Consider the following 25,741-nt stretch of genomic DNA (forward strand, 5'->3'; position numbering starts at 1 on the left):
ACAAAGGGCATTAACGCAACTCTAAATTAACACCGACCAACCCTGACCCTGCCACCCCAACAGTCCAAGGAGCTTTCTGGCAGTGTGGTTCAAAGACACGACTGGGTGGGGGTGGGGAGAGGTTTGAGTAGAGATGGGGGGCCCACATCCAAGGGGGTCAAGGGTTGACAGGCCCCTGAAACGACATCACTCCAATGCCCTCTCAGTGGTCTCACCGCTGAGGGTTAACAGGTGTAGGTGGTACACCCCCCCTTGCTTTTCGGTTGGTTGCTCCAGGTAACCCTAGTTACTGCCAAGCGAGGGTTTTACCCAGCTGGTCATGGCATCCGGTGACTGCGCAGACACAGGACATGGAGCCACATGCCACTGGGCCTGAGCTCCCACCCAGACTTACGCTTTCCGTCTCTGCTTTCTGTACAACAGGAATGAGCCCCCCATGCAACCAGCTTCTTGTTGGGGTGAGAAGCAGGGTGGGAAAAGCCCTTTCACATGGCCAGGGTTGGGGACCACTGCTGGTGGCACTGGCAATACCACGTCCCCGTTACACAGGAGGGTCCCAGGGCTGCCGGACCAAAGTACCACAAACCGGGTGGCTTTAAACGACAGGAATTCATCATCTCTCAGCTCTGGAGGCTCCACGTCTGACATCAGGGTGAGGGCGGGGCCCTGGGGGAGGCTCCCTCCTGGCTTCCCTCCCAGGGTCCCTTAGCACACGGCCGCTTCGCCTCTAGCCTCTGCGTGTGTCCTCAGTGGCTTCACCCCTGCCCTCCTCCAAGGACACTCTCAGTGGACTTAGGGCCACCAGGTGACCCAGTGTGGTCTCAAGACCCTTAATTCAACCAAAAGACCTGCTTTGCTGCTGCTCGCTCTGGCCGCGAAGAGATACCTAGTGGCCTCCCAGGGGCTCTTCCAGGGGGCCAGGGCAGCAGGCCCTCGGGCATTCCAGGCAATGGAGGATTCAGTGAACCAGTCATTTCAGATCAGGGATTTTAATACCAAAGAAACAGACTCAAAGCCTCCGGAAGGGCACAGCTGGAAACAAAAGCCTCTTGGGGATTCAGCTGGTTTAACACCCTAAAGAGCCGTGTGCCCTGGGGTCTTGACCCTTGCCCCTGACATGCCCCAGGAGGCACGAGAACAGCCAGACCCGAGCCTGTGCAGACACCTTCACCTGGGGACACAGCCCTCCGCGCCTGACAGTCTGGCACCCCTTCAAGGCTGACGGCCACCCCCATGCCTGCATCCCAGCCCCCGCCATCACCCGTCAGGCCTGGAGGGACACGCCAGCAACTGCACACCTCTAATGATGGCCCTCGGGCCTCGATGCCCTGGCACCCTGCCTGAGCACGTGGCAGCATGAGCCGCCCGGGCCTACCCAGTGGCAGGAAAAGCAAGCTTCCGATTTGAGTTTTCTCTACATGTGCACATCAGACTGGGGCGGGGCTCTGGCCCAGAGCTCTCCATCCAGGCACCCGCCACTGGATGGACTCCACCTCCGCCTTGGGCTCCGTTAACACAGCAGCTGCTCTGGGCTCCATTCCTGGAGCAGGGGCAGGGCCAGGCCTGGGCAACTCCCACGTGTCCCCACTCCACCCACTCCATCTGCAGAGAGCCCATCCTGGAAGCCCCTGTATCAGCGAAGGCCCCACTGCCGGAGAAGCCAAAGATAACCTCGCAGAAGGCCTGCTACAGCAGGCGTGGGTGACCAGAAGGGGGCTGGGGGAAGTGTGGGCAGAGAGGGCAACCTGCACCAGGTCACCTTCACGGTAGCCAGAACAAGCCAGGGACACTCAGGGGGTACAACCCAGACCTGACAGGGAGCTTCTCAGAAAAAGTCACGTGGCGAAGTGTCAGCAAATTGCTGAGACTTCAGCAGCAGGCTTGGCAGGGCAGGATCACAGCAGGGGGACGGTGACAGGAAGGGGGGATGGTGGCACCCAGGGCTGCAGTGGGGCCCGAGGAGCAGCCGGGGGCGAGGGAGGGGAGTGTCCCCACATGCAGCATGAAACAAGAGTTGGGTGTTTCTTGCCACCCCTAGGGTGGCAGACGCTTACAAGGGTCCCCCAGAGTCCATGAAGGGACCAGGAAACGCCCCCCAAGGAGGAAGCCAGGGAGGTGAGAGGAGAGCCAGGGGATGGTGCAGTCCCAGAAACCACAGCAGGCACTGGGGAGGGGGAGCCAAGGGGAGCCTGGAGAGCCGTGCAGGGGGGAGCAGACGCCCACAGCCTCAGGTTTAAGCAGGGTGCTCTAGCTGAGTGTGTGGGTATCACTGGGGCCGAGGACCTGCCCTGGAGTTGGCAGACTCTTCTGGAAAGGACCAGGTAGTGAATGTTGCAGGCTTTGCAGACGCACATGGTCTCTGTTGCACGCACTCTGCTGCTCCTTCTCCTTCTATTTTCACCCCTTTAGAAATGCAAACACCATTCTCAGCTCAGAGTCATAGACTACAGGCCACCCAGCCGGGCTCTGCCGAGCTGCTGGAGCTCACCAGGGCTACTCCAGGCTGGCCATTCCGCAAGGTGGGGGACGGAGGTGTCCACTCCCTGCTGCAGCACACGCAGCCCTCCCCCCCCCCGTCCTGCTGGGGGCCCACCACCCAGCCTGCAGCACCTGCGAACTGAGCCACAAGCATTGCTGTGGCCGCCACACGGTGTTTCCCAGGGCTAGGCCTTCTTGGGATGCCCCATACCAGTGACTTTCCCTGGTGTCCCGGGGACCCCTGCCCTCTCGCCAGGCTGCTCAGTACTCCCCAACACTCCCTGCCGGTTCCCAGAGGCACAGGAGCCGGGCACTGCCCACCATGGGCTCTTCACAGGGGCCACACCCTAGTGAGGGGCTTGAGGCTTGTGGACAGAGTTCCCCGGGTACCTGCCTCTGGGGTTCATCCCCACTTCCCTGGGCCCAGGAGCCTGAGTTGTTGCCACTTCCCATCGCTGCATCCCAACCCCAGGTGCCTTGCTAGGAGGGCAGCTCACAGAGAGGAGCCTTTGTCCAGGGGCATGTTTCCTGACCACTCCTGGGGGTGCTAGCTGTGCACCCCCCCACCCCACGGGCTCACAGCCCTGAGGGGACCTGGTGCCCAACTCCCACCACCCGGGGACAGAGTGGGGGTCAGGAGCTGCAAGGCTGTACTTCACCTGTCAGATTTAAAAACAAAATTTTTAAATGTTGTACATTAAAATCTTTTGTTTTCCACTGCTAAGGATCACTTCTAACTAATCCTGGGCTTTCTTTTTCAAAAAAAAAAAACATACAAAAAGACATGAGAATATCCTATCATTGGAAACAGCAGTGGGACCTCTTGGGCCAGGAGGGCCTGCGTCCTGGGCTTGCCTCCAGCCTCCGGGGGCCACACTGGTTTCAAAGAAACCACATCTCTGGTTTTCACTAACACCCTCAAGAATAAATCCTGTTAGAACAAAGTGATTGCACTGAAGAAATGGCTCTTGAGACGCGCTAGGCTCTCCAAGGGCTGACACGGGGGCCACTGCACCCCCGGGACGAGGAGCCCGAGTTGTTGAAGGTTTCCTTCCCTGCCCGTGCCACGTCCACACCGCTGCGGGGAGGGTCTGCAGAATGTTCCAGTCCACCCCAGGTCAACACAGCGTGCATGCAGGCAGAGACAAGAGTGTGTGTTCTAGGCGGCCACGGCTGGCAGGATTCCGAGGCCGAAACAGTCGCTGCTGTTAAAATGCAAAAGGCACCTTTGCATTTTTCTAGCTGATCGGCAACCCTGATGGTGTCTGGAGGACTCAGGTTACTGCCGCTTGTTTCGATGATCACGTTTACATTGCAGAGAAACCCGAGGAGAGAGTCCCAGCCCCCAAGCCTTCCAGAGCTGCAGAGAGCGTGGCCGTGGAGTCGCGGGTGGCGACCATCAAGCAGCGGCCGGCCAGCCGAGGCTTCCCGTCTGTCTCTGACATGAACGTGAGTGCTGCTGCCCTGGGGACATGTGGGGCCTGCGCATGACCCCAGGAAGCAGTGGGCCTCCTTACCTAGGGCTGCCCACCTTGCTCTGGAGGAGACAGGGTTCAGAGTGCGCACAGATGGAGCTCAAGGTCCCCTGCCCCCCAGATATGGAGCCCAAATCCAAGGGTGGGGTCGGGACAGGCACCCGGCCCAGTACAGACCCCGCAGCAGCTGCACAGACAGGGACAGGGGTCCAAGCCTCACCACTCACCTTCGTGGGCCCCTTCCCCGCCACACACACACTGGTCCCTTGGTCTCGTCCTTGTCCCTGCAAGCCAAAACGTGCATCAGGTCAAAGGGCCACACATGTCAAAGAGCCCGAGGATGCTCCTGGTCTACACAGAGGAAAGAAATCCTCTGCCGTGGGAGAAACCACCCAACATCCGAACACAGGGGTTCTCCATGAGGCAGGGCCCCTTCCAGGGGCCACTGTCCTCCATCTGGGCTGCCCTGAGTTTGCTTTGATGTACCCCTCACCCTTCCTGCACCCACATCCCCCCAGGCTAAAGAAGGGTCAAGGCAGAGGCCGCCTGTCCCCCATTTTCCACACTCGGCTGCCTGTGCCCCGTGTCCATGCCCAAGTCAGATCCCAGCCTGCCTGTGACTACAGTTTATTTAATGATTTTCTGTGACTCGACTTCAATTTGACTCTGGTCTTCTAGCCTGTTCTTAAATGATAATGCCCAAGAAAATCATAAATTTGACACAATAGTTTTGAGTCATATAATTAAACCAACGGCCAACGATTACAATAAGGACATTCCTGCTTGAACTTCCTCCCTCCAGTCAGCTCCAGGACCCAGAGGGGTGGGTGCACCGGCGCAGGGAGACACTGAGCCCTTCCCCCGAGGCCTTCCTCAGATCTTTTTGCCTGGCCCCTGGCAGCAGCCTTGCACCCCACCTTGTCCCCAGACACTCCCCAGCCCCTGCCTGGGCCTTTGCCAGTGCCACCCTCGCCTTTCCAGAGGGCCCCACTTCTCACCCCCAGCCTCAGGCCTGTGGAGGAGAACCACAGGCAGACTGCAGAGCCTGGGTAAGCCCGTGGCTCCCAGTAGGATGACTGGGGCACAAGTTCTAGAGGGATGAGAGCTGGCACAGGGGTGCTTTCACTGAGCGTTCACAGCTGATGTTTCGCACAAGTTGCCCTCCCAGCCACATGAAGTGGGTCAGCCAAGCAGCTCAGCTCACAAAGGACATGGCGGCTCAGAGTGGCAAGAGGGTTGGGTGGAGGCAGCCCAGGGAATTTGCTTGCAGAGTAAAGGAGGTGAGCACAGGGCTCCTTCCCCTAGGCCAGCCCAGAGGAGGGAGAGACCCTGGCATGTGAATTGTCTGTGCACCAGAGAAATCCTACAGCTCTCAGCCCAGCCGTTGGATGCACCCCAATTGTCAGTGCAGCTCACAAGACCAGGCCCCTCACCCATTTCAGAGGAGGAGACAAGGCCCCACGGTGTGGCCAGGCCCCTTACCCACTGCCCCACTGCCCTGCAGCCTTTCCTCAGAGATGTGGATGTTCCACTGAGGGCCCCGAGAGGGCTTGCGTGCATTTCAACAGGCCAGAACATCCACTCAGGGAGCTGACAGGGAGGCAGGGGCCCTTCTCAGCTCCTCCATACTGGTGTTCCTCAGCCTCGGCTGGAAATTGAGGGGGTTCCCCGGAGCACACCCCAGGGAAGGCTCGGTGGTGGGTGCCCACTCTGCCCGGGTTCTGTGGCACCTGCTTGGTGCCCCATCGCTGCCACCCTCACACCAGGTTCTCTGGTTGCAGTCCATGTATGAACGCCAAGGGATAGCCATGATGACACCCACCGTTCCTGGTAGCCCAAAAGGCCCGTTCCTGGGCATCCCTCGAGGTACGATGCGAAGGCAGAAATCGATAGGTAAGAAGTGTGCCCCCCACCTGAAGAGGTGCCCTTTGGCTTTCTAGCACAGCCCTCAGAGCCCACTGGGGTGCTGCCCCCAGCACCCTCCCTGGTTGCCTTGGTACTGCTGCCCTAAAGCCCCCCACCAGGCCCTCCCACTTGAGGGCGGGCAGGCACCTGGCTCACCTGCCGGGCAGCCATTCGGGTGTCTGAGCTGGATGAAATCTTTGTGCCCCGATGCCTACAAAACCGCCTACAAAACCACCTACAAAACCAGGGGTGGCTTCTCTGTGCAAGCAGGGTGAGGGGGGAAGGAGCCAAATGGCAGGAAAGAGAGTGGGTGGTCAGGGGCGCGTCTGGGTCGGAACAGGCAGGCTGAGCTGCTTCCCCAGTTCCTACGCTGACCCACTGCCATGTTCTGTAGGATGAGCTCAACAAGACGTGCTTCTAAGGGCGGTGGGGTCAGAGCCTTGAATTCTCGTGAAATAATGTACTGTGTCTTGTATAAAACTGATCTTTCTCAATGTCACAATTATTCCCATTAACTCTGTTACAGGCATGATAAACGTTACCCTTTGAAACAGTCCCTCTGTGAGACAACCCAGCCTTGTTTCTACCATGTAATCCCATAGATGCTCAGGCCGCTGCCAGTCCCCAGGGACTGGGGCAGAGAAGGGACTGTGCAGAGAGGGGCAGACCCCTCGGCCCCCTGCCTGGGGGACACTGCTCTTCGTGTTGTTTGGAGGCTGCCTTGTCTGTGACTAGTTTGAGGTGGATGGCAGGTGCAGTAACTAAAGAGTAAGATATCGTGGAGGCAGCGTCGCCATTAATAAAACTCTGCCAGCAAGCTCAGGGCTGCTGGCAAGGGAGCAGCTAAGCAAGCCCTGTTGAATTACTGGCTCTGTAACTGGTTAATAACCGTTGATTTCCTCCTGTCAGACAGCAGACTCTTTCTATCAGGTTAGTGACTCCTTACAGTTTGAGCTCTGTACTTTGAATGTAACCCAGTTTACTCTATAAGGTGTATTCTTAAATTATTACTCCTTGGGAATACAATTGTCAGCCAACCAACCCATAGCACATGGTCAGTCAAGAAAGCCTTTAGCAGCTTGATACGGGTGACACCAAAATATCCTTCCACAAGGAGTATGTCAAATTTGGAATACCCTTATCGAATGGGGATTTCTATCAGAATCAATGATTGTAGTTTGTCACAGGAATCCTTTTGATTGCAAGTAATTCCTTTTGCTCTGTTTCTGAGGACCCTGCATGCTCTGACGTGAAATACTAGGCCCTGTCTGTCCGCTCTGTGCTTCTATGTTCCTGCTTACTTCTCCCAGAGTGCTCTGTTGATGTTTCCTGTCTTTGTTGGAAAGAGAGTCTATAAAATCACACCCAGCCGACACACACAGAGGACGCGCGGGTGAGGAAGCTGGTACGGCCCAGTCAGGTCTGACAAGGCCAGGGCACTCAGCCATCATAACCCTCGGCTGCCTTCTCTTGTGCAGGCAATGTCCCGGGGTTGGGATTAGGTCAAGTCTTAGAACTCAACTTTGATCTGCGCCAAGTCAATCCCGATCAAGGCAAACTGCTGCATCCCTCTCCCAGTTCCAGAGCCTTCCACAGGCAGATCCGAAAGGGGCTCACCAGCCCACACGTGGAGTGTGTGCTCGGGATCCTGCTCCTGGCCTGAGAGGGCATCCCTGGGTGGAGGCGAGCTGGGCTCCCGCCCCTCTGGGTGGGTCTCCTGGCCAAGATGGCCCTTTCTCTGAGGCACCGCCCTTCTGAGGATCCCACTGAGCTCCAGCACATACTAAGCCTGGCACCACCCCCCAGGGGGTCAAGATGGTGATGCCAGCTCTCCTCTCAGCACACAGAAGGCCATGCTGATGCCCACACCCAATGACCACGGCCACTGCACTAACTCCCGGCATGCACGGACTTTGTACTAACCCCTGATGCCCGTGGAGGCTGCACTAACCCCTGGCACCCAAAGATGCTGCACTAAGTCCCGAGGCTACCCTGACAGCAGCCCAGTCCTCCACATTCCTGCACCATTAGAACACACAAGCAAATGCGGGGGCCCCTCCACCCCTTCACCATTTGCCCTCATTTTGGATGGGCAGCATGACTACAGACCCAGACCCCAAAACCGCAAGACCCCAAAATCACCCTCAGGGGCTTGGCCAAGGCTGAAAGGGTCATAGAGGATGCCACCTCCAGCACGTGTGTGCACACACACGCTCACAAGGGGCCCGAGGAGGCTGGGGCCCAGAGTGAGCCTGGGGAGAGGCGCACGGCTCAGTGTCAAGGGCGCTCGCCACCCAGAATGACCGGCCATTCACATGGGTCTGGGTGCTCCAAGGACCTGCCCAGTGGCTGCCATCTCAGCAGCACACACTCACTGCATCTGGTGACTCCTTTTTCTCTAGTCGTTGTTCTCTTTTGGCTCCAAGTGAGCCAGGAAGCTGACCTCTTGGCATCGTGGCTTGTACTGTGCTTTGTGGGAAGTGTGCATTGTAGTAGCGCGGAGTTGGCAGCGACATGGTGTCTTGTGCGATCCTAAGCCAACAGGGATCTTGCACCATTCGAAACTAACCTGCCTCCTCTTTCCAGGCATCACAGAGGAAGAGCGGCAGTTCTTGGCACCACCGATGCTCAAGTTCACCCGGAGCCTGTCCATGCCCGACACCTCGGAGGACATCCCCCCGCCGCCGCAGTCCGTGCCCCCGTCCCCACCCCCACCCTCCCCCACCGCTTACAACTGCCCCAAGTCCCCCACTCCAAGGGTCTATGGGACGATCAAGCCCGCATTCAACCAGAATCCTGCGGCCAAGGTCTCCCCGTCCACGCGGTCCGACACCGTGGCCACCATGGTGAGGGAGAAGGGGCTGTACTACAGGAGAGAGCTCGACCGCTACTCCCTGGACTCTGACGACCTGTACAGCCGGAACGCCGCCGCCCAGGCCAACTTCCGCACCAGGAGGGGCCAGATGCCCGAGAACCCGTACTCGGAGGTGGGGAAGATCGCCAATAAGGCAGTGTACGTGCCTGCCAAGCCCGCCAGGCGTAAGGGCATGCTGGTGAAGCAGTCCAACGTGGAGGACAGCCCCGAGAAGACGTGCTCCATCCCCATCCCCACCATCATCGTGAAGGAGCCCTCAACCAGCAGCAGCGGCAAGAGCAGCCAGGGCAGCAGCATGGAGATCGACCCCCAGGCGTCGGAGCAGCCGGGCCAGCTGCGGCCTGATGACGGCCTGACCGTCAGCAGCCCCTTTGCAGCGGCCATCGCCGGCGCCGTCCGGGACCGGGAGAAGCGGCTGGAGGCCAGGAGGAACTCCCCAGCCTTCCTCTCCACAGACCTGGGCGATGAGGATGTGGGCCTGGGGCCGCCCGTGCCCAGGGCGCGGCCCTCCAAGCTCCCCGAGGAGGAAGGGTTTGGCAACGAGGACAGCACCGAGCCGCTGTCATCGCCCGTGCCAGGCGCCACACCCAGGGAGCCCGAGAACCATTTTGGTGGCAGTGGTGAGGCCGGCATGCAGGGGGAGGCCGGGAGGCCACCGAGCACTGCACCCAAGGTCCAGGGGCCCGAAGGCAGCCCCGCCACACCCGGCAAGGGCAGCAACGTGACCGGCCCTGAGAACTACGTTCACCCGCTCACAGGGCGGCTGCTCGACCCCAGCTCACCACTGGCCCTGGCACTGTCAGCAAGGGACCGTGCCATGCAGGAGTCCCAGCAGGGACCCAAGGGGGAGGCCCCCAAGGCCGACCTCAACAAGCCTCTCTACATCGATACCAAAATGCGGCCCACCGTGGATGCGGCCTTCCCTGCCATCACCAGGCAGAACACGCGGGGCCCCCTGCGAAGGCAAGAGACAGAGAACAAGTACGAGACAGAGCTCGGCAGAGACGGGAAGGGGGATGACAAGAAGAACATGCTGGTCAACATCGTGGATACGTCCCGGCAGAAACCCGCCGGGCTGCTCATGGTGCACACTGTTGCCGCCAGGGCGGGTGGCTCCCTGGAGGAGGAGGAGGAGGAGGAGGAGGAGGAGGAGGAGGAAGAGGAGGAGGAGGAGGACGATGAGGGCGCGGACATGGAGGCCGAGCCGGACGGCTTGCCCTCCGAGGGGCCAGAGGGCATTTCCGAAACCGAAGGTGCTTTCCAGGTCTCCGCTGCGCCCGGCAGAGCCATGGCAGCGGCCAGCTCCGTGGAAGAGGCAGTCATCTTGCCCTTCCGTATCCCTCCTCCCCCGCTGGCGTCTGTGGATCTGGACGAAGACTTTATTTTTACAGAGCCATTGCCTCCTCCCCTGGAATTTGCAAATAGTTTTGATATCCCTGATGACCGTGCCGCTTCTGTGCCCGCTCTGGCAGACTTGATCAAGCAGAAAAAAAACGACCCCCCTCCGTCCCCTTCATTGAACTCCAGCCAGCCGCCCAGTGCCGCAGACGGCAAGAGACCAGCTGGTCTTTCCAACTGTCTCCCCACCTCCTTCCTGCCGCCCCCAGAGAGCTTCGACGCCGTCACGGACTCTGGGATTGAGGAGGTGGACAGCCGCAGCAGCAGCGACCACCACCTGGAGACAACCAGCACCATCTCCACCGTGTCCAGCATCTCCACCCTGTCCTCCGAGGGCGGGGAGAGCATGGACACCTGCACAGTCTATGCAGACGGGCAAGCATTTGTGGTCGACAAACCCCCCGTGCCTCCCAAGCCAAAAATGAAGCCCATAATTCACAAAAGCAATGCACTTTACCAAGACGCCCTCATGGAAGAGGACACGGACAGCTTGGCTGTCCCCCCACCCGCCCCGCCTCCCCCGCCGGGAGGCGCCCAGCCTGGGGCCACGAAGGTCATACAGCCAAGGACCTCCAAGTTATGGGGGGATGTCACGGAGGCCAAGAGCCCAATCCTCTCAGGCCCCAAAGCAAACGTTATTAGCGAATTGAACTCAATCCTGCAGCAAATGAACCGAGAGAAATCGGCAAAGCCGGGGGAAGGGTTGGACTCAGTGACCGGAGCCAAGGCCATCGGCCCCACTACCAGGTAAGTGCCGCGGCTGGCACGGCCGGCTGCTCCAGGCTCGGGCTTCTCTGTGTCGTCCAGTGCAGACCAGGAGAGACCTGGGGGAGCAGTCACCACAGACCCGAAGAGGGGGACTTGAAAGCCTTTTCTGTCAGTGCAATAAGGCACTGCTTTTCCTCACGCGCCGGAATCTGGCACAGCAGAGCAGAGAGCACCCCCAGGAGGAAGGATGCAATGCTCCCTGGTAAAGACGTGATAGGATGCGTTCACTCCCAGCATTGCCACCGTGGCTCCCGAGGAGCAGCTCTGCCCTCTCTCCTCCTGTGCCCTCCAGGGCTCGAGCGTGGCCAAACTGGACAAGAGCTCCGAGGTGGTACATGAGGCCAGCCAAATGCTGTGTGGGGTGGCGGGGTCAGTGGCGTGTGTATGTCTGAGGGCCTGGCACGTGTCCCCCTCCCCCTGACCCCGATTCCCATCGCTGGCCCGGGAGGGCGAGGAAGAGGCTGCATTGTGCCATTACCAGTGAGTTCAGAGAGAAACCCATTCCCCCTGCCAGCCCGTCCTATCCCAGGAGGCACACTACATGGAGGAAAACGTCCGATTCTCCCCAAGGCGGCCATTCATGGTTATCAGGCAGGGTTTGGATATTTTCATTGGGGTTGGAAGATGAGGAGTGAGGAGTCATTTCTAAACCCAAGCAGAAGGTGCTGAAGCCATTCTGTGTGTAAGGTCTGGAGGATTCTTACGGGGACCCTGTTTCCTCCCCAGACACTTGCAGTTTGCGGTTTCCTCCTCCACAGCACGCCTGGCTGTCCCCCACGAAACAGCGTCCTTCCCTCCCACCCCCTGACGTCTAATCTCGGGTTGCATCATCTTGACTAATGAAGTCTTTCTTCGTACTCCTGCCGTGCAAGTGCTTGATTCAAATGACAACGTCCATTAATCAGCAATACCACACTACAGCTGGGTGTTGAGATGCGGGCTGAGCACCGCAATTTTCCCAGTTGTTTTTCAGTGTGAGTGTAAATAGATTACTTGGATGCCCCCCCCCCACTCTTTAGTGGAGCATGATTGGCTGGCCATGGTGGGGAGCAGCATGCTGATGCTGCTGTCTTTTAACAGCCCCCACCATGAGCCGTGCGTGCACACGGCACCGCCAGGTGAGGAACCATTCTTTAAAAATTTGCTGCTTCCAGTGGACGTGTGTATGTACAGACCTACAAATGAAATATATTTTAAAGTCTTAAGAAAACCTCGAAAACCTGCTAGTTTCCCCTCTGCCTCATGTAGTAGCAGTGTTCAGCTGTTCTGTTACACGAGAGACATCACCTTAGAGGTCACTTCTCTGACATTCTCACCTAGGTGGACATTTTCCATGACAACCCCAGGGGCAGGGGAACAAGTATTAATTATCCCCATTTTCTAGAAGAAATGAAGACCCAGAAAGCCGTGTTCACAGCCAGCAGGTGGGAGCCGGGACCCAGGTTGAGGTTCTCTGGCCTGCACTTCTGCACCCTCACCCCTCGTTACCAATGGGTGTCCTAAAGAAGGCACTAAGGGCAGTGGCTCAGGGCTAGAGAAATGACGTCACTGGCCCAGCCAGTGGGGCTGGTCTGCACGAGCCATGGAGCCCTAAGTACTCCCACCTGGTGGGCCCAGGGCCTCAGCATCCTCTCTGGACTGCATCTGGATGGCTCACCACCTCTTTGTCCATTTCCAGGCTGGGCAACCCAACCAGAAAGGCGCATACGAGAGCTTTTCCAGCCCCACATTTCCTTAGGTGGGCCCTGGGCAAGGAGGGGCCTCAGAGCAGACATTAGCGGGTTGCCCTGTCAGGTTTCTTGAGGAGAGCACCTGTGTGTCCACCTCCAACAGATGCTTGTTCCCATGGACAGCCACCTCCAGGATGTTCTTTTATAACCCAGTTCACTGCTGAGAGTGCCAGCCGACACCTATTAAGCATTCACAAAACACCAGGCATCACGCTCCAGGGGCACCAGCGTGGTAGGGCCTGCGGGCATTCCCACTGTGCAGATGAGGCCACAGAGGCCAGAGAGGGGAAGCGGCCCAGCCAAGGGCCCCACGCGGGAAGTCAAGAACTGGCTCTACAACCCCAGGGCTGTCTCAGAGCTCGACACTGGCCTCTGGCTGGAGCCAGGGATGAGCCTGCAGCATAACCTCTGCAAGGCCACAACCAGCCGAGGGCAAGGCTGCTCCCAGGCCTGTGGAACTCGGTAGGCCCAGCTGAGCACTGGGCTCTTTGGCTGCCCAGTGACTGACAGCAGACAAGGGTAGTCCCCAGGCAGTCCCCAGCACTGCTGAGTGCCCAGAGGCCAAGGGCTCTGCTCAGAGTTGGACTAACAGCAGGAGGGGCAAAGGACGATGACGGATGGTAACTTAGGCCCTGGACCAGGCATTCCACTCTCTACCCTCACTTTTCTGACCTAATGACCTCACTGAGTCAAGTGCTTGGAGCAACGCTGGCAGATGGACGCACTCGGATGCCAGCTGCAGCCACGAGGCCCTCTAATGAGGGCAAGTCAGAGTGACAGCAGGTGCAATCCCCAGTGGGCCCCGGACAGATCATTCAGGGTGTGCTAGGGCCCTCCTCCATGCCCTGGGTGTGGATGATTTTCTTTTGGGTAGGACAAAGAGGCAGCACCCCAACCCCAGTCCTCCTCTCCCTCGCAGATGAACATCAGCATGTGTGCTTCCAGTCACCGCCCCATGGGGGGCCTTTGCTTTGGTGGATGCTGCCTTCACTGGTAGGCCTGGGTGATTCCCACACCACTCGGGGATTGCCCCGAGCCCCACGTATACTCAGCCGGGGCTCACCTAGGAGGGCCCTTCATCTAAAAATTCAGATCTGTGAATGTCCCTGGGCAAAAAGAGCCAGGAAATTAGATGAAGGGAATTCCCACTGAGGAAAAAGAAATGAGTTTTTCAAGGGAAAACTGAAAATGGACCATGCTTTTTGAAACCACAAACAAGCAGCAATGCAAAAATCCCATTTCCACAGAGACAAGTTTGGATCACCCAGGAAAGGGACACACTTTGGAGCTGCTCCACCAACTGTTCTGTTCACTCACTAAGTAGACAGAAACCTCCATTGAGCTGGCCCCTATGAAAGTCACTTTCACCCCTGAGTTTCTTCTTCAGAACTCTGAGGTGAGACTGTTTTCTTTTCACTTCTTGCTAGAACCCAGGATAGGATTAGGGCTAAAGCATAAAATCAAATGACTAGTTCCTTATTTATTTGGTACATGTGATTTAGCTACAGTCATGAATGAATTTCTGCTGCTCATATCTCTTCCCCAAAATCAGGGATGACGTGGGATTTGGAAATGTCTTGATTACAAATACGTGGGTGAAACGAAGGCAATCAAGCCGTTTTCTTTAATAAATAAAGAAACGTTGGAGGCATCTCCTCTGACCTGAGCTAAAACACCCTGCGAAGAGTGGCGCCATCAGGCAGTTCAGGAAAAAGGGCTCCTGCAGCCGCCCAGCTCAATTATTCCAGGAAGTAATCCTGAACCAGACCAAAGTAAAGGAAGCCCTGGTAGGAGGGGAGCCTGAGTCTCTGTGAAGTCAGCTGGTTCTCCTCCTCAGCAGAACCCCCCAATGGCGGCCACTAACACAGACGCCGAGGACCCTGCACAGGGCCAGCTGCAGAAGCACGGGGCCAGGAAGATGAGACTGACTGGGCCGTGGGCAGCACCAGAGCTCTCGCTCCAGGATGGGCACATGAAAGCAGACCCCACGATGGCAAGGACAACCTTCACTTGCTCTGTGAATGCTACTTTCAGCATCCATCTGTGGTCTACTGATGCGTGTGATGTTTGCCACACTGGAGGAGTTGGGGGCGAGTGGTATTCTCCCCATTTCGTGGACCAGGGAACAGAGAACCTTGAGGTGTTGCGTAAAGTCCCGCAGCAGGGTGCAGGCTCCACAGGCACAAGCTGCTGGGAAGCAAGCGGACCCCTCAGTCCTTGGGCTGGGAATCCCAGCCAGGGCCCCTGGCCCCCAGGGCTCACTGATCAGTTTCTTGAGCTGCTGCTTTAGCTGAGACCGGTACCAGGCCTGGTGGTGCAGAATAACAAGAGGAACACAAAACCATGGGGGCTCAGGCAGCTGGATTCATTTCTGCAGTCAACAAATAAGTTACTGATCACCTTGCGTGCCAGGTACTGTGCTAAGCCCTGGATTTATTGCTGAATGAGAAAACGTACAAGATATTTCCCTATGGAGCTCTCATTCTTGAGGTGGAAAAGGGTCATAATAATAAACAAAACAAATCCCAAGTGTGGCACGTGCTGCAAGGGAACTGAGAGGTGAACAGGTTAGAGACCATGTGCAGGAAGGTGACCAATGCCCCAAAATACAGAAAGGAACCAGCTGTGCAGAAAAGCAGGTGCCACAGGCCAGGCCCCAGGAATGGCGAGTACCAAGGCAGAGAGGCAGAAAGCACTTTCCATGCTGAAAGCCAGCCTGGTGGGGGGGGAGGGGGCAGGGGCTGGGGCCAGGTGGCATCAGGTCTGGTGCGCCATGGTGAAGTCATGTGGCATTCTGAGTTGACAGCAGCCATCAAGGGTTTAAGAAGTGGCATGACAGGAGCTGCCTTTTGCTTTGGGAACATTGCCCAGGCTGCTGCGTGGTCAGATGGACCACACCGTGACACACACACGGAAGCCCGGAAGCAGGCTGCTCAGGCATCCAGGTGTGAGATGAGGGGACAAGTGGGTAGATTCAAGGCATAAAGACCTCAGCAGCCAGGAGAAAACACAGCACCACTTGCCTCACATTGGCATTGCTCTGACCCAAAACAAACAAACTGGCTCTGGCCCAGGCAACATTGTTTAAAGCAAGATAAATCAATATTTCTGCAGAAAACGTCAGTTTCATTTTCACCATCTGTGCATTGGGAAGAGCAGAGGGGTGAGTGCATGCTTGTGGGGATCCCCTATGGCTTCCAGGGGGGCGTGCATATGGGGTACCCCAGGGTCCCCTGTGGATCACTTAGCTCTTTGCAGTGGGTCCAGGTGGGATCCAAAGTCTGGCCTTCACTGAGGAGGCACTGAGGGGTTTGGAGGGGGAGACTGTGTTGTTCTGGGTTGTTCCCAGCCCTTCCAGGTCCCAGAGGCCCCTGCGGGGCTTTCACGCTGGCCTCAGGCTGACATCTGGGGCTGTGCGCTCCGGCCAGTTCTCAGGAAAATCCTCTCACAGATGCCCCTCTCCCCACGCCTCACCGAGGCTGCAGTGCTCGCTGACGAGCACCCGCCCTTCACCTTGGCAGGGCCTCCAGCTCTCACCAGCACTCTGCAGTATCATCCCTGAGAGCCTCTTGATTTTAAAATAAATCAATTTGGGTTGTTAAAAAATTATCTCGGCCCAGCCGGTCCCAGAGCACAGACTTCAAAACTGACTTGATAACAGAACCCACTTAACAGCATGTTCATAACCTCAGTGCTGTCACGGCAGTTTTATCATCTCCCAGCACTGACTGAAATGTTAAGGTAATGTCAGTGAGTTAAGTTGTAGATAATTAGATGAGCCTTAGTTAGAGGGGGGCATGCAATTTGCTTTCAGTGTGTTTCCTCACAGGCTGCTCTCGCCCACCGGAGCATTTTAGCCTTGCCCATCGCATAGCAGCTTTCAGTTCTGATTCTTGCGTTCTCACTTCCCAGCCTGGATGCCAGGCCCATTCGGCAAGATCCCTCACCAGGCGAATATTTCTCCTTGAAAACTGGCCACTTCTGGACCTGCCTGGATGTGGACATTCTAGCAGGAAGGCCTGGGTTCCTGGTAGAATGGCCATTGAGCCCAACAAATCCTCACCCCCCACCCCCACCTCTACTTCTGCTTCCTCTTGGTCAAGTCACTCAACTCCTCGGTCTGGGAAATGGGTGCAAAGCTATCTGGTAGCCGTTTATTCAACAATTACCTTCTACATCCTCTAACTCTGTATTATAATTTTACGACTTACTGTACTTACTCACACCACTGTCATCTTACGACACGAGATGATCTAATATGGAGCCCCTCTTTTGGGCCTCTGGGGCTCAGAGCCAGTGGGAAAATGGGAGGACTGAGTGGAAGAAAGGCGCGAGCCCCCACAGGCTTGGTGCAATGGCAAGCATGGCACAGGTGCAGGGCAGATTTGTTGGGGCCCAGCATACGTGCCACCTGTGAGGACGCTATCAAGATGAAGTCTTAGTGAGTGAGTGGGCATCATTCCTAAAACTGTACAGCAACTACATACAGAGAGCCGATGTGTGCTGGAGAGAATTTTATGCCAAAAGGATTCTGAATCTGAGCCCCAGTGCTGGGCCTGGGTCAAAGCTCATGGTAGGGACAGATCAAAAGCCCCTCATGGTCACTGAGAGGCCCCTCTCCAGCCTCTGGCCACCTCAGTTTTTGTACAGGAACCAAGTGCATTCTCACAGAATGAAAAAGCCACTGGTGGTACAGTTACTCTCCCCTCCCCCAAAGATCTTGTCATACTCATAAAATAACAGTAACTTGATTTTTTTTTAACTTTTCATGTTTCCATACGGATTTGTGTATGTGTGTGTGCGCACACGCATGTGTGTGTTCTAAATGAGGGTAACAGATTCCCATGAGTTCCACCCAGTGGTTGCTTAGCAACATAATGGTCTGTGCAACCGGGAGGGTCAGTGAATGCTATCAGTGCGATGAGCCGAGAGCAAATGAAGCTACTGAGGGTGCAGGGAGGACCAGCCTTCACGCTTTGCTTTTCAAACTCTCTGGTTGCTCTTCTCTATAGCAACATACCACAGGGGTGTTGGCAGGCCCTGAGCATGTGGCCAGACCTGATGCCTCCCGTCATTAGCAGTTGGGTGCCATCCCACATTGGCGACTTGAAGCAAAGCACCGTCCCAGTGGGGTGCCCCCCACTAGGTTTGTTGATTTTTTCCTTCAAAAGCAGCAGAAGTCAAAGGACAGCTCAGGAGCCTGACTTAGGGAATTAGCAATGAGATGGTTCTCAGTGGGCTTCACGCAGAGGCTGTCATGCCAGTGCCACTTGTCCCTTTCTTACCAACTTTCTCCTGAATGTTTTTCTTCTTTGTGAGTGACTCAAACTACCCCAAGCCAGAGAAGGCACAGATGGGAAGTTCCCATTCTAAAGAGGAAAGTGGGGCCCACATTGAGTTTCAATTCTGAGCCATTATGTGGTGGCTGCACTACCTGCCCCTGCTGGAAAGGAACCAGCGTGGACGGATGCTCAGCCAATGGCCGCACCACTGCTTTCATTTCATCCATCAAAAGAAGCTTCTTTGTTTTCCTTCAATTCATTTTGCAGCGTTGTCTCAAGCCATTCCATTCTGTCATTTTCATTTGCTCCCATGATGGGTGTTAACAGAAGAGGGTCATGCTGAATCGAAGTAAGTGCCATCTGCAGAAATGCAGCTCGTCTCTGGTGTGTGCTCCTCTCTCACTCTCACTGCCCACTGATGTGTTTGCAGAGCCTCCTCTTCACTTCCTGACAGCAAACCTAGCTGCCTGCAGAACCTTTCTTTAAAATTAAGAAGACTCCCAACTCCCTGTCCATGGTGGGGCATTTTCACAAAGCTTCCTCACCCACAGGGCTGGCGATGGCTGGCTCTGGTGCCCATCGTTCCCGGCTTCACAGAGCCTAGTGAGGGACAAGGTCGCTGCCTGGCTGCTCCGCCCTGGCAAAGCCACCCAGGGCATCCCCAACCACCTGGGTCCCTGAGCCTTGTGTGAGTGATGTTTCCACACTTTACAAAAACCTCCCCTCTTCTCGGAAGCTCCCTGGCTCTAACCAACACCCACAGTGTCTCTGAAAGAAGGGAGTGTACCCTTGTTCATGGCTTTATGTCAATAATTTTAGCTTAATTGTTGTATCAAAGAGGAACAGATGAGCCTTCCCCAAGACAGACCTGCTCTGTGGCTGCGGGCAGAGGCGGTCCTTGGGAGAGCGTCCCACAGGGCTTCCGGTTCTGGCCTCCGCCCAAGGTGGAACTGGATGTGTCTTTCAGGCCCACCTGAAATCCCGCTTGAGAACCCACATCCAGATTCTGCAGGTGCCGGTTCCTCTCTCCTGAGGGGAAGCCCTGAGCCCAGCTGGGCTCCTACTTCTTGAGTTGAAATAACTATGGCTGGGGAGGGTGGTGCCCTCAGAGTCGCCACTGAGCCGCCTTTTACCTGTTGTTGTCACCAGTATCTCAGTACAGCCAACAAGCAACACCTCCCACTGGGGGAGGTTTCCGACAGGGACCCTCGATTTTAGCAGAACCCACCCCACAACACCAGCTGGGAGCACTCTGTGAGTAGATGATGTCCCAGGCCCAGCAGAAATGCTTCTCCTAACGACAGGATTGAGACGAGATTCCACAGAATCAACCCTTTCCAGACCTGCTGCTGCTCTCCCACTGTGGCACGGTCCATCCTCGAAGTGCCATTGACAAACGTCAAGTGGGGACGTGCCACGAGGCTTAGGGGCACCAAAGTAATGAACCAGTGTCTTAACCAAATACACATCAGTGGCAGAAAAAAACAAATGGCAGCAAATGAGAAAGATGAGATACCAGCGAGCAAGAGATGGACCACCAGCTCCGGGCCATCCTGGCTCACACCTTTCTGTTTGGCTTATGCAGAGGTTCTAGCCTATTCGCTTTTTACGTGCCAGTAAATCCAGCAGGCCAGAGACATGCCCTCAAGGAAAGCCCAGGGCCAGACTGGTTCCTGAGGTTCAGTGTGTATCAGCACGTCCAGGGCAGTTCACCACCACACCCCGAGATGCCGATTCTGGAGGTCTGAGATACATAGTCCTCATTTCTGACTTCCTGGGTGATTTTTATGAGGGATCAAGAAACGCTGCCCTACACAGTCAGCTGCAGATTTCAAAAGACAGTCACCCACAAGTTGATAAAACTGGCCAGTGACAGGAAGAGGAGGTGCTACGGCCTCCTGGCCTCCAGCTGAGTCTCCTCACAGCTGGCTCTCGGCTGACCAAAGCGGCCCTCCTCTGGTCCGTGACCCTCTCGACAGGCACTGCTGCCCTTAGCAGCCATATTGCCAGTGTCTGTGCAGCTCTTCACAGCCCCAGAGAACCCTCCCCGCCGACTGCCTCCTGTCACGTCACACCACACAAGGGAGAAGAGCCCCTTTATCGATAAAGAAATAGAGACCCACAGGCTAAAATTCTGCCCAAGCTGGTCCCTGGAGAGACAGCACTCACACGTCTCCCAAGTCCAGGTTTTAAGGAGGGACCCAAAGGATGGTCCTTCCAGAAGGGTGGGTGACACACTCACACTCGTGTGAATGAGCCTGGAAGGCAGGAGACACCCACTTGCTCTTCCACTGCCTCACTGGCAATGGCTTTCTCTGGGGCAGGACAGTCTGTTTGGGGACAGCGGAGAAGAGCACGAACTGGGTCCCGAAGCAGCAGGTGTCTTCCTGCGTGTGTGACTAGAAGCCTGCCGCGGGTCTTGACCAAAACAAGTGAGGGAGTCAATGGGCTGTATGTCTTTTTTTTAAAAGCACAAAACCCTCCCCACGTAGGTGGGCTTGAGGACCAGGAGCCACGCAGACACTGAGACCCGGCTTCCTCCCCAACAGGAGTCACCCCGCCAGCTCCGTGGGGCTGGGAAAGGCTGGGGCCTTGCAGGGTTGAGTCAAGCCCTACTGGAGCCCCAAGGGCTCCACCGGCTCAGCCAGAGCAGAATGGGCACAAGGCCCCCACGGCCATGCCCAGGAGAATGAGGTTCCCTTCAGCTCCCTGCCTTTTGGTAAGGATTGTACAGCCTGAGTCAGTCTCTCACGCTGCCTTCGAGTGAGGCTAGAAAAACACCCATGTGGTCCCCGGATTTATTCTGCAACCAAACAACCCATTCAGTGTTGGTGTGTCACCTTGTGAAGAAAACCCTTTCTTTCGGTTGGATCAGCACAGACTAAACTTTGACAAATTAATCCTTATTCTTGGGGTTTCTGGACATTTTCTCCAAATCCTGAGGCCTGTCAAGTAGCCATGGGGCTGTCTGCTTACTAAAGTCCTTCCCTGCACTTGGGCATTTAGGCCTAACAGCCTACAGCCCACCAGGCAGCTGAGAAAGGGTCTCTCCTGAAGGGTGCTCTTCCTTCTACCTGCTGCAAGGGGGGCACATGCCATTTCCACAAGAGGTACTGGTGACACATTCCACCCAGGGACATTGTTGGCCCCACTTAATGCCTTATTTGACCAAGCCCTTAAAAGTGCCTCCCTGGCCTCCCTCCCACCTCTCACACTGCACAGGTCAAGCCACCCAGGTTCTCTCATCTCAGGTTCAGGCGAGTGGGCTGGTTTGGTGTGCTCTGGCATCTCCTTGGAAGTGTCTGCCTCCTGCTTCTTTCTTCCCTCGTCCCCATCCTGGCATGGCAAATAATCTGCTCACTGCCAGTGCCTCTACTGTTAGCAGTTAGTTTGGGTGTGCCCCTCCTCTTCCTTGGTGATCTGCCTCCCCCTGACCTTCCTTGGTGAACTGGCTTGTGACTGTTTTCTCTGCTGTTACCATTTCAGAAGCCCGGAGGTCATGAGCACTGTCTCAGGGACACGGAGCACGACAGTCACCTTCACTGTTCGCCCTGGCACCTCTCAGCCCATCACCCTGCAGAGCCGGCCCCCAGACCACGAAAGCAGGACCTCAGGAACAAGACGGGCCTCCAGCCCTGTGGTCTCACCAACAGAGATCAGCAAAGAGATTCTGCCCACCCCTCTGTCTGCCGCTGCCGCATCTCCCTCGCCCACTCTCTCAGATGTCTTCAGCCTTCCAAGCCAGCCCCCTTCTGGGGACCTATTTGGCTTGAACCCAGCAGGGCGCAGCAGGTCGCCATCTCCCTCGATCCTGCAACAGCCAATCTCAAACAAGCCTTTTACAACTAAACCTGTCCACCTGTGGACTAAACCAGATGTGGCAGACTGGCTGGAAAGTCTAAACTTGGGTGAGCATAAAGAGACCTTCATGGACAATGAAATTGATGGCAGTCACTTGCCAAACCTTCAGAAGGAAGACCTAATAGATCTTGGGGTGACTCGAGTCGGGCACCGAATGAACATAGAAAGGGCTTTGAAACAGCTGCTGGACAGATAAGAATGGCTGCTCTGCACCTTTACAGACTTCTTGTTATAAGTAGAGATGGGCTTATGCTGAAATGTGTGGATGGCCAAGCAAGGTCTGTGAGTGCCCGCCCCACTCCACGGGCCTGTCTCCTGGTACCGAGAGCAATGCTGTGTGTGTCCCTGGTGTGGCTGAGCCATGACCATGAAATGCCTGGCGCTCTATGCCGGGTTCCTGGACTGTTTCTGTAAAGCAGGGTATAAGGGGAGGGAGATTTTCCAACATGTAAAGAGATTCCCAGCCTGCCTCCGGCTTGCCGGTGGCCTCACTTCGCCAGGTCCAAGAGGCTCCCTGCTCATTTCACGCAGGGCCCTCCCTGTTGTGGGCAGACACCAGTGTACTCCAGATACCTCCTGGGGCCCACCTCCTCTGCTTCCTGAGCAGCCCTCACCACCCCAGGCCTCAGCCTAAGGCCCTTTCTCATTTTTGTGTCCTCTCAGAGGGCACTCGATGCTCACTTGCTCCTTTTTCTTTCCCAGACGCAGTGAGATGGCCCCCAGATGTGTTCATCTGGTGCCCCATCTTGGGCCTGAAAGGTAGAGAACCCTTTTTATCTATAGAGATTCTTTACCCCACCTTTTCCTGCCACGTGCACCCCTGGCTCCGCAGCCAGAGCTTCCAGGCAGTGGTGGGGAGCTGGAACAAGATCGTGCCCAGCTTTCCTTGGCTTTATTTCTTTATGTCTACAGATCTATTAGCATAAGTCCAAGGTGGCCAGACAGATGTCACATAGACTTAGACAAAGCACAAAGTCACAATTCTAGGAAGGAGAAGAGACCTGGCCACGGGAACCAGCCAGGGTGCAGCTGCCTGGGTCCGAAGTCTCCTCAAGAACAGGAGCCATTTGTCTGCCAGGACTACCTAGCCAGGACTGTAGAGAAGGGGGGTTTCTCTGCCTTTCCACGTTTTTGTAATGGAAGGTGACAGAGCTCTGCAGAGATCAGAGGAGGCGAGCAGCCACTCTGACATGAAGGACAAGAAACGAGGTTGATGATGGGCTTGTGCTGCTGCCGCCAAGGCAGTACCTCCCCTGGGAGCTGGGTGCACCACGGTGTCTTCAGTTCCAAGCCGGCCAGAGGCAAGGCTCTCCCAAGACAGGCCTCTAGCTGTCCAAGACCAGGGAAGATGGGTTTTTTCCCATCCCTTAGAGGCTTTTTCCCATCCCTTAGAGGCTTTTTCCCTCTAGATGTCCAGGAATTCCAGGTTCTTTGAGGACCCTTTGGGTATGGAGTGTAGACAGGACCCAGGGGTTGATAAGAGGTGGATGAAAAGCAGATAAATGAAGGAAGGAAAAGCAGGTCTCCTGGACTGCCAACCCTGCATCTCTTGAGCCCTGTCCCAGTCTTTGCCCTGGAGCCCCTCCTCCCCTGCAGCAATACCTCAAATTTCCAAGGGAGGCCATCAGTGCACATAGACAGCAAGACATCCAGGCAGGATCCCGGCACATTCTCCCAAGTTTGGAAGGCACTCCAATGTCAGGGTTATGGTTTTATTATGATTTCAGAACTAGCCCAGCCCATCTCTAATTATACAATGTAGGGTTTTTGTGTTTTTTTTCCTTTTTCTTTTCTTTATGCTCACGGTCAAGTGTCTGATTAGGTCTGGAACAGCCCTAGAATGAATATGTAAAATTTAGCAATTTAAAATCTCTTTCTTTACTGCAAGTTTAAATAGCTGTACAGATAGTTTATAAGCACAATATTTTAAGAAAAAAAAAGTGGCTGGTCTACTAGGCAGCCTTTGTGCCACTTCAGTGCTAGAAAGTTAAAGAAAAAAAAACTTTTGTGATTTAATAATACTATTTCTGTGGAATAATTATAAAAGTATGACCTTTTTAAATCAACCTTATTTGGATGCATCTGAACCAGCAGAGCTGTGTTATATTTTCTATCTTTGCTAGAACTTCGTCATCGAAGGACAATTATTTCTTCAAAAGTGGTTACAATTCACAATGCAGCAGTTTCTCTGAAAACAAAACCAAAACACACACACACACACACACACACACACACACACAACTTTTCCAGCCACATGCCCCTGATTTGGAAAGCAAGTCTTGGGACCTTCTTCTGTTCCAAAACCTTTGCAGGTCAATGTTTGTATCTGAACGATTCTATCCCACTTGAAATCAATTGACTATTAAGGCGCTTTACTTCAGTGTACCTTCCATTTTCCCATCACAAGGAGAGCAAATATTTCTCTAGAGAAATTTCAGCCTAGAAACCACAGGTGGCCTGCCAAGGCTGCCCGATATTTCAGAAAATGTAAAGATGGTGGTTCAGCCATTACTGCAAAATTCACAAGTAAACCACTTCATCGTGGCTCTTTTTTCCTTTGCCCGTAGTTGGTGTTGCCTCTATGCTCAGTGCCAGGCAAAAGGCTAGATAAAATGAGAGGAAAAGAAACCCCTGGCAGGCTGTAGTCAGCCACAACCTGGTGGCTTTGGGCACACTGAAATCTAGCAGTCAGGGAGAGCTGGCTGTGGCTCCCTTCCTTCAAGTGCCATTAAGCTACACAAAGCTGACCACAAGAAAGCAGGCTGAAAGGCTGAAGAGCTAAGGAAATCACTTCTTTATACATTGTCCTATTACGGTAAAGTAATAGGGCCTAGCAGAACCTGCACTGACCAACACACTAAACATGCATTGCCAAGATGAACCGGTCTCTAGCTCTATTTGATTATTTTGCTCCAGAAAGCAATAGTTCCTCATTGAAATCGCTGCCCACTGTTCTCCCCCTTTGGGACAGATTAGGACCAGGCCCTATTCCATGACCCTCTTGGAACAAATGTTAAACTGCTCATATAAAGATCATGTTAATAGTATTCCAGGTTTTAAGACCAACTTTTGTTATATACTGTAATTTAAATAAATTGCATTCCCATGCCTAGTTTCTGTAATATTGTGTATACAAGACCAAAATCTCTCAAGATGTAAATTATGTATACCTGCCAAGATACCTTCTCTGGGGTGTCTGTGCACATTTTAATTCATGGAATATTAAAATGACTTAGTGTGACTGTTGATTTGCTGAACTTTACATATCACAAATTCTTTGTGGTACTTAAGTTAATAAAATGATTTTTTTTTTCTGAGTCCTTGAACAAGCAAGCATTACCCAGTTGATCTGGCAATGACTTCATGTGGGGGTCACAAATATTGATTTTCCCATTAAATTTTTTCTGTTTCACACTATAGTTTGTGTAAAAACGGGTGTTGGCATTATCTATGTTGCTGTTATTTTGTGCTTTTATTCTTTTTAGACTTCATTTAAAAAAAAAAAAACAAGCTCCTGTAATCTGCACTTTCTCCCAATCCTTAAATCTCTTGTATGGCAACCAAAATTACTGTAAAAAAAAATAAATATACTATTGCACTAAGGTTGTGGTTCTGATTGCAAACAGTAAAAACTGAATCAAACAGACAAAAAGTTGCCAAACTTGCAATCTGATGCAAGGTTATTTGAAACGTCATAGCCAGCTTTACCTCTATAAAACTGACCAAATAATATCTTTCATCAAAGAGTAAAAATGCTCCTTTCATTGAGCTAATTTGCTTTGGATCTATTTCCTTTTTAATGTATAAATTGAAACATGTATATTATTTTGGAATTGTTTAAAATGTCAGAATCAGCTTCTGTGAACACTCCTAAAGAGTGTAACTGAGGGTTGGCTGCCACTTGTGTCGGGGTGGGAGCAGGGGTGGTATGGAGAGCCAGCCAGATCCTGACCGCTCCCCTGGAAGGAC

At 54.6% G+C, this 25,741-nt stretch overlaps 1 protein-coding gene across 1 annotated transcript in view; it reads left to right on the top strand.

The window, feature by feature from the left end:
• SHANK2 (SH3 and multiple ankyrin repeat domains 2) overlaps window positions 1–25,327 on the top strand; it is a 624,412-nt gene extending 599,085 nt beyond the window's left edge. The window contains exons 22-26 of the mRNA XM_037841736.1: window positions 3,797–3,927; window positions 5,735–5,846; window positions 6,768–6,788; window positions 8,445–10,878; window positions 21,398–25,327. Coding sequence (XP_037697664.1) covers window positions 3,797–3,927; window positions 5,735–5,846; window positions 6,768–6,788; window positions 8,445–10,878; window positions 21,398–21,968 — 3,269 coding nt within the window. The 3' untranslated portion in view covers window positions 21,969–25,327. The remainder of the gene's footprint in view (window positions 1–3,796; window positions 3,928–5,734; window positions 5,847–6,767; window positions 6,789–8,444; window positions 10,879–21,397) is intronic.
• Window positions 25,328–25,741: the final 414 nt, after the last annotated feature.

This window comes from Choloepus didactylus, chromosome 6 (genome assembly GCF_015220235.1).
Source record: "Choloepus didactylus isolate mChoDid1 chromosome 6, mChoDid1.pri, whole genome shotgun sequence".
NCBI lineage: Eukaryota > Metazoa > Chordata > Mammalia > Pilosa > Megalonychidae > Choloepus > Choloepus didactylus.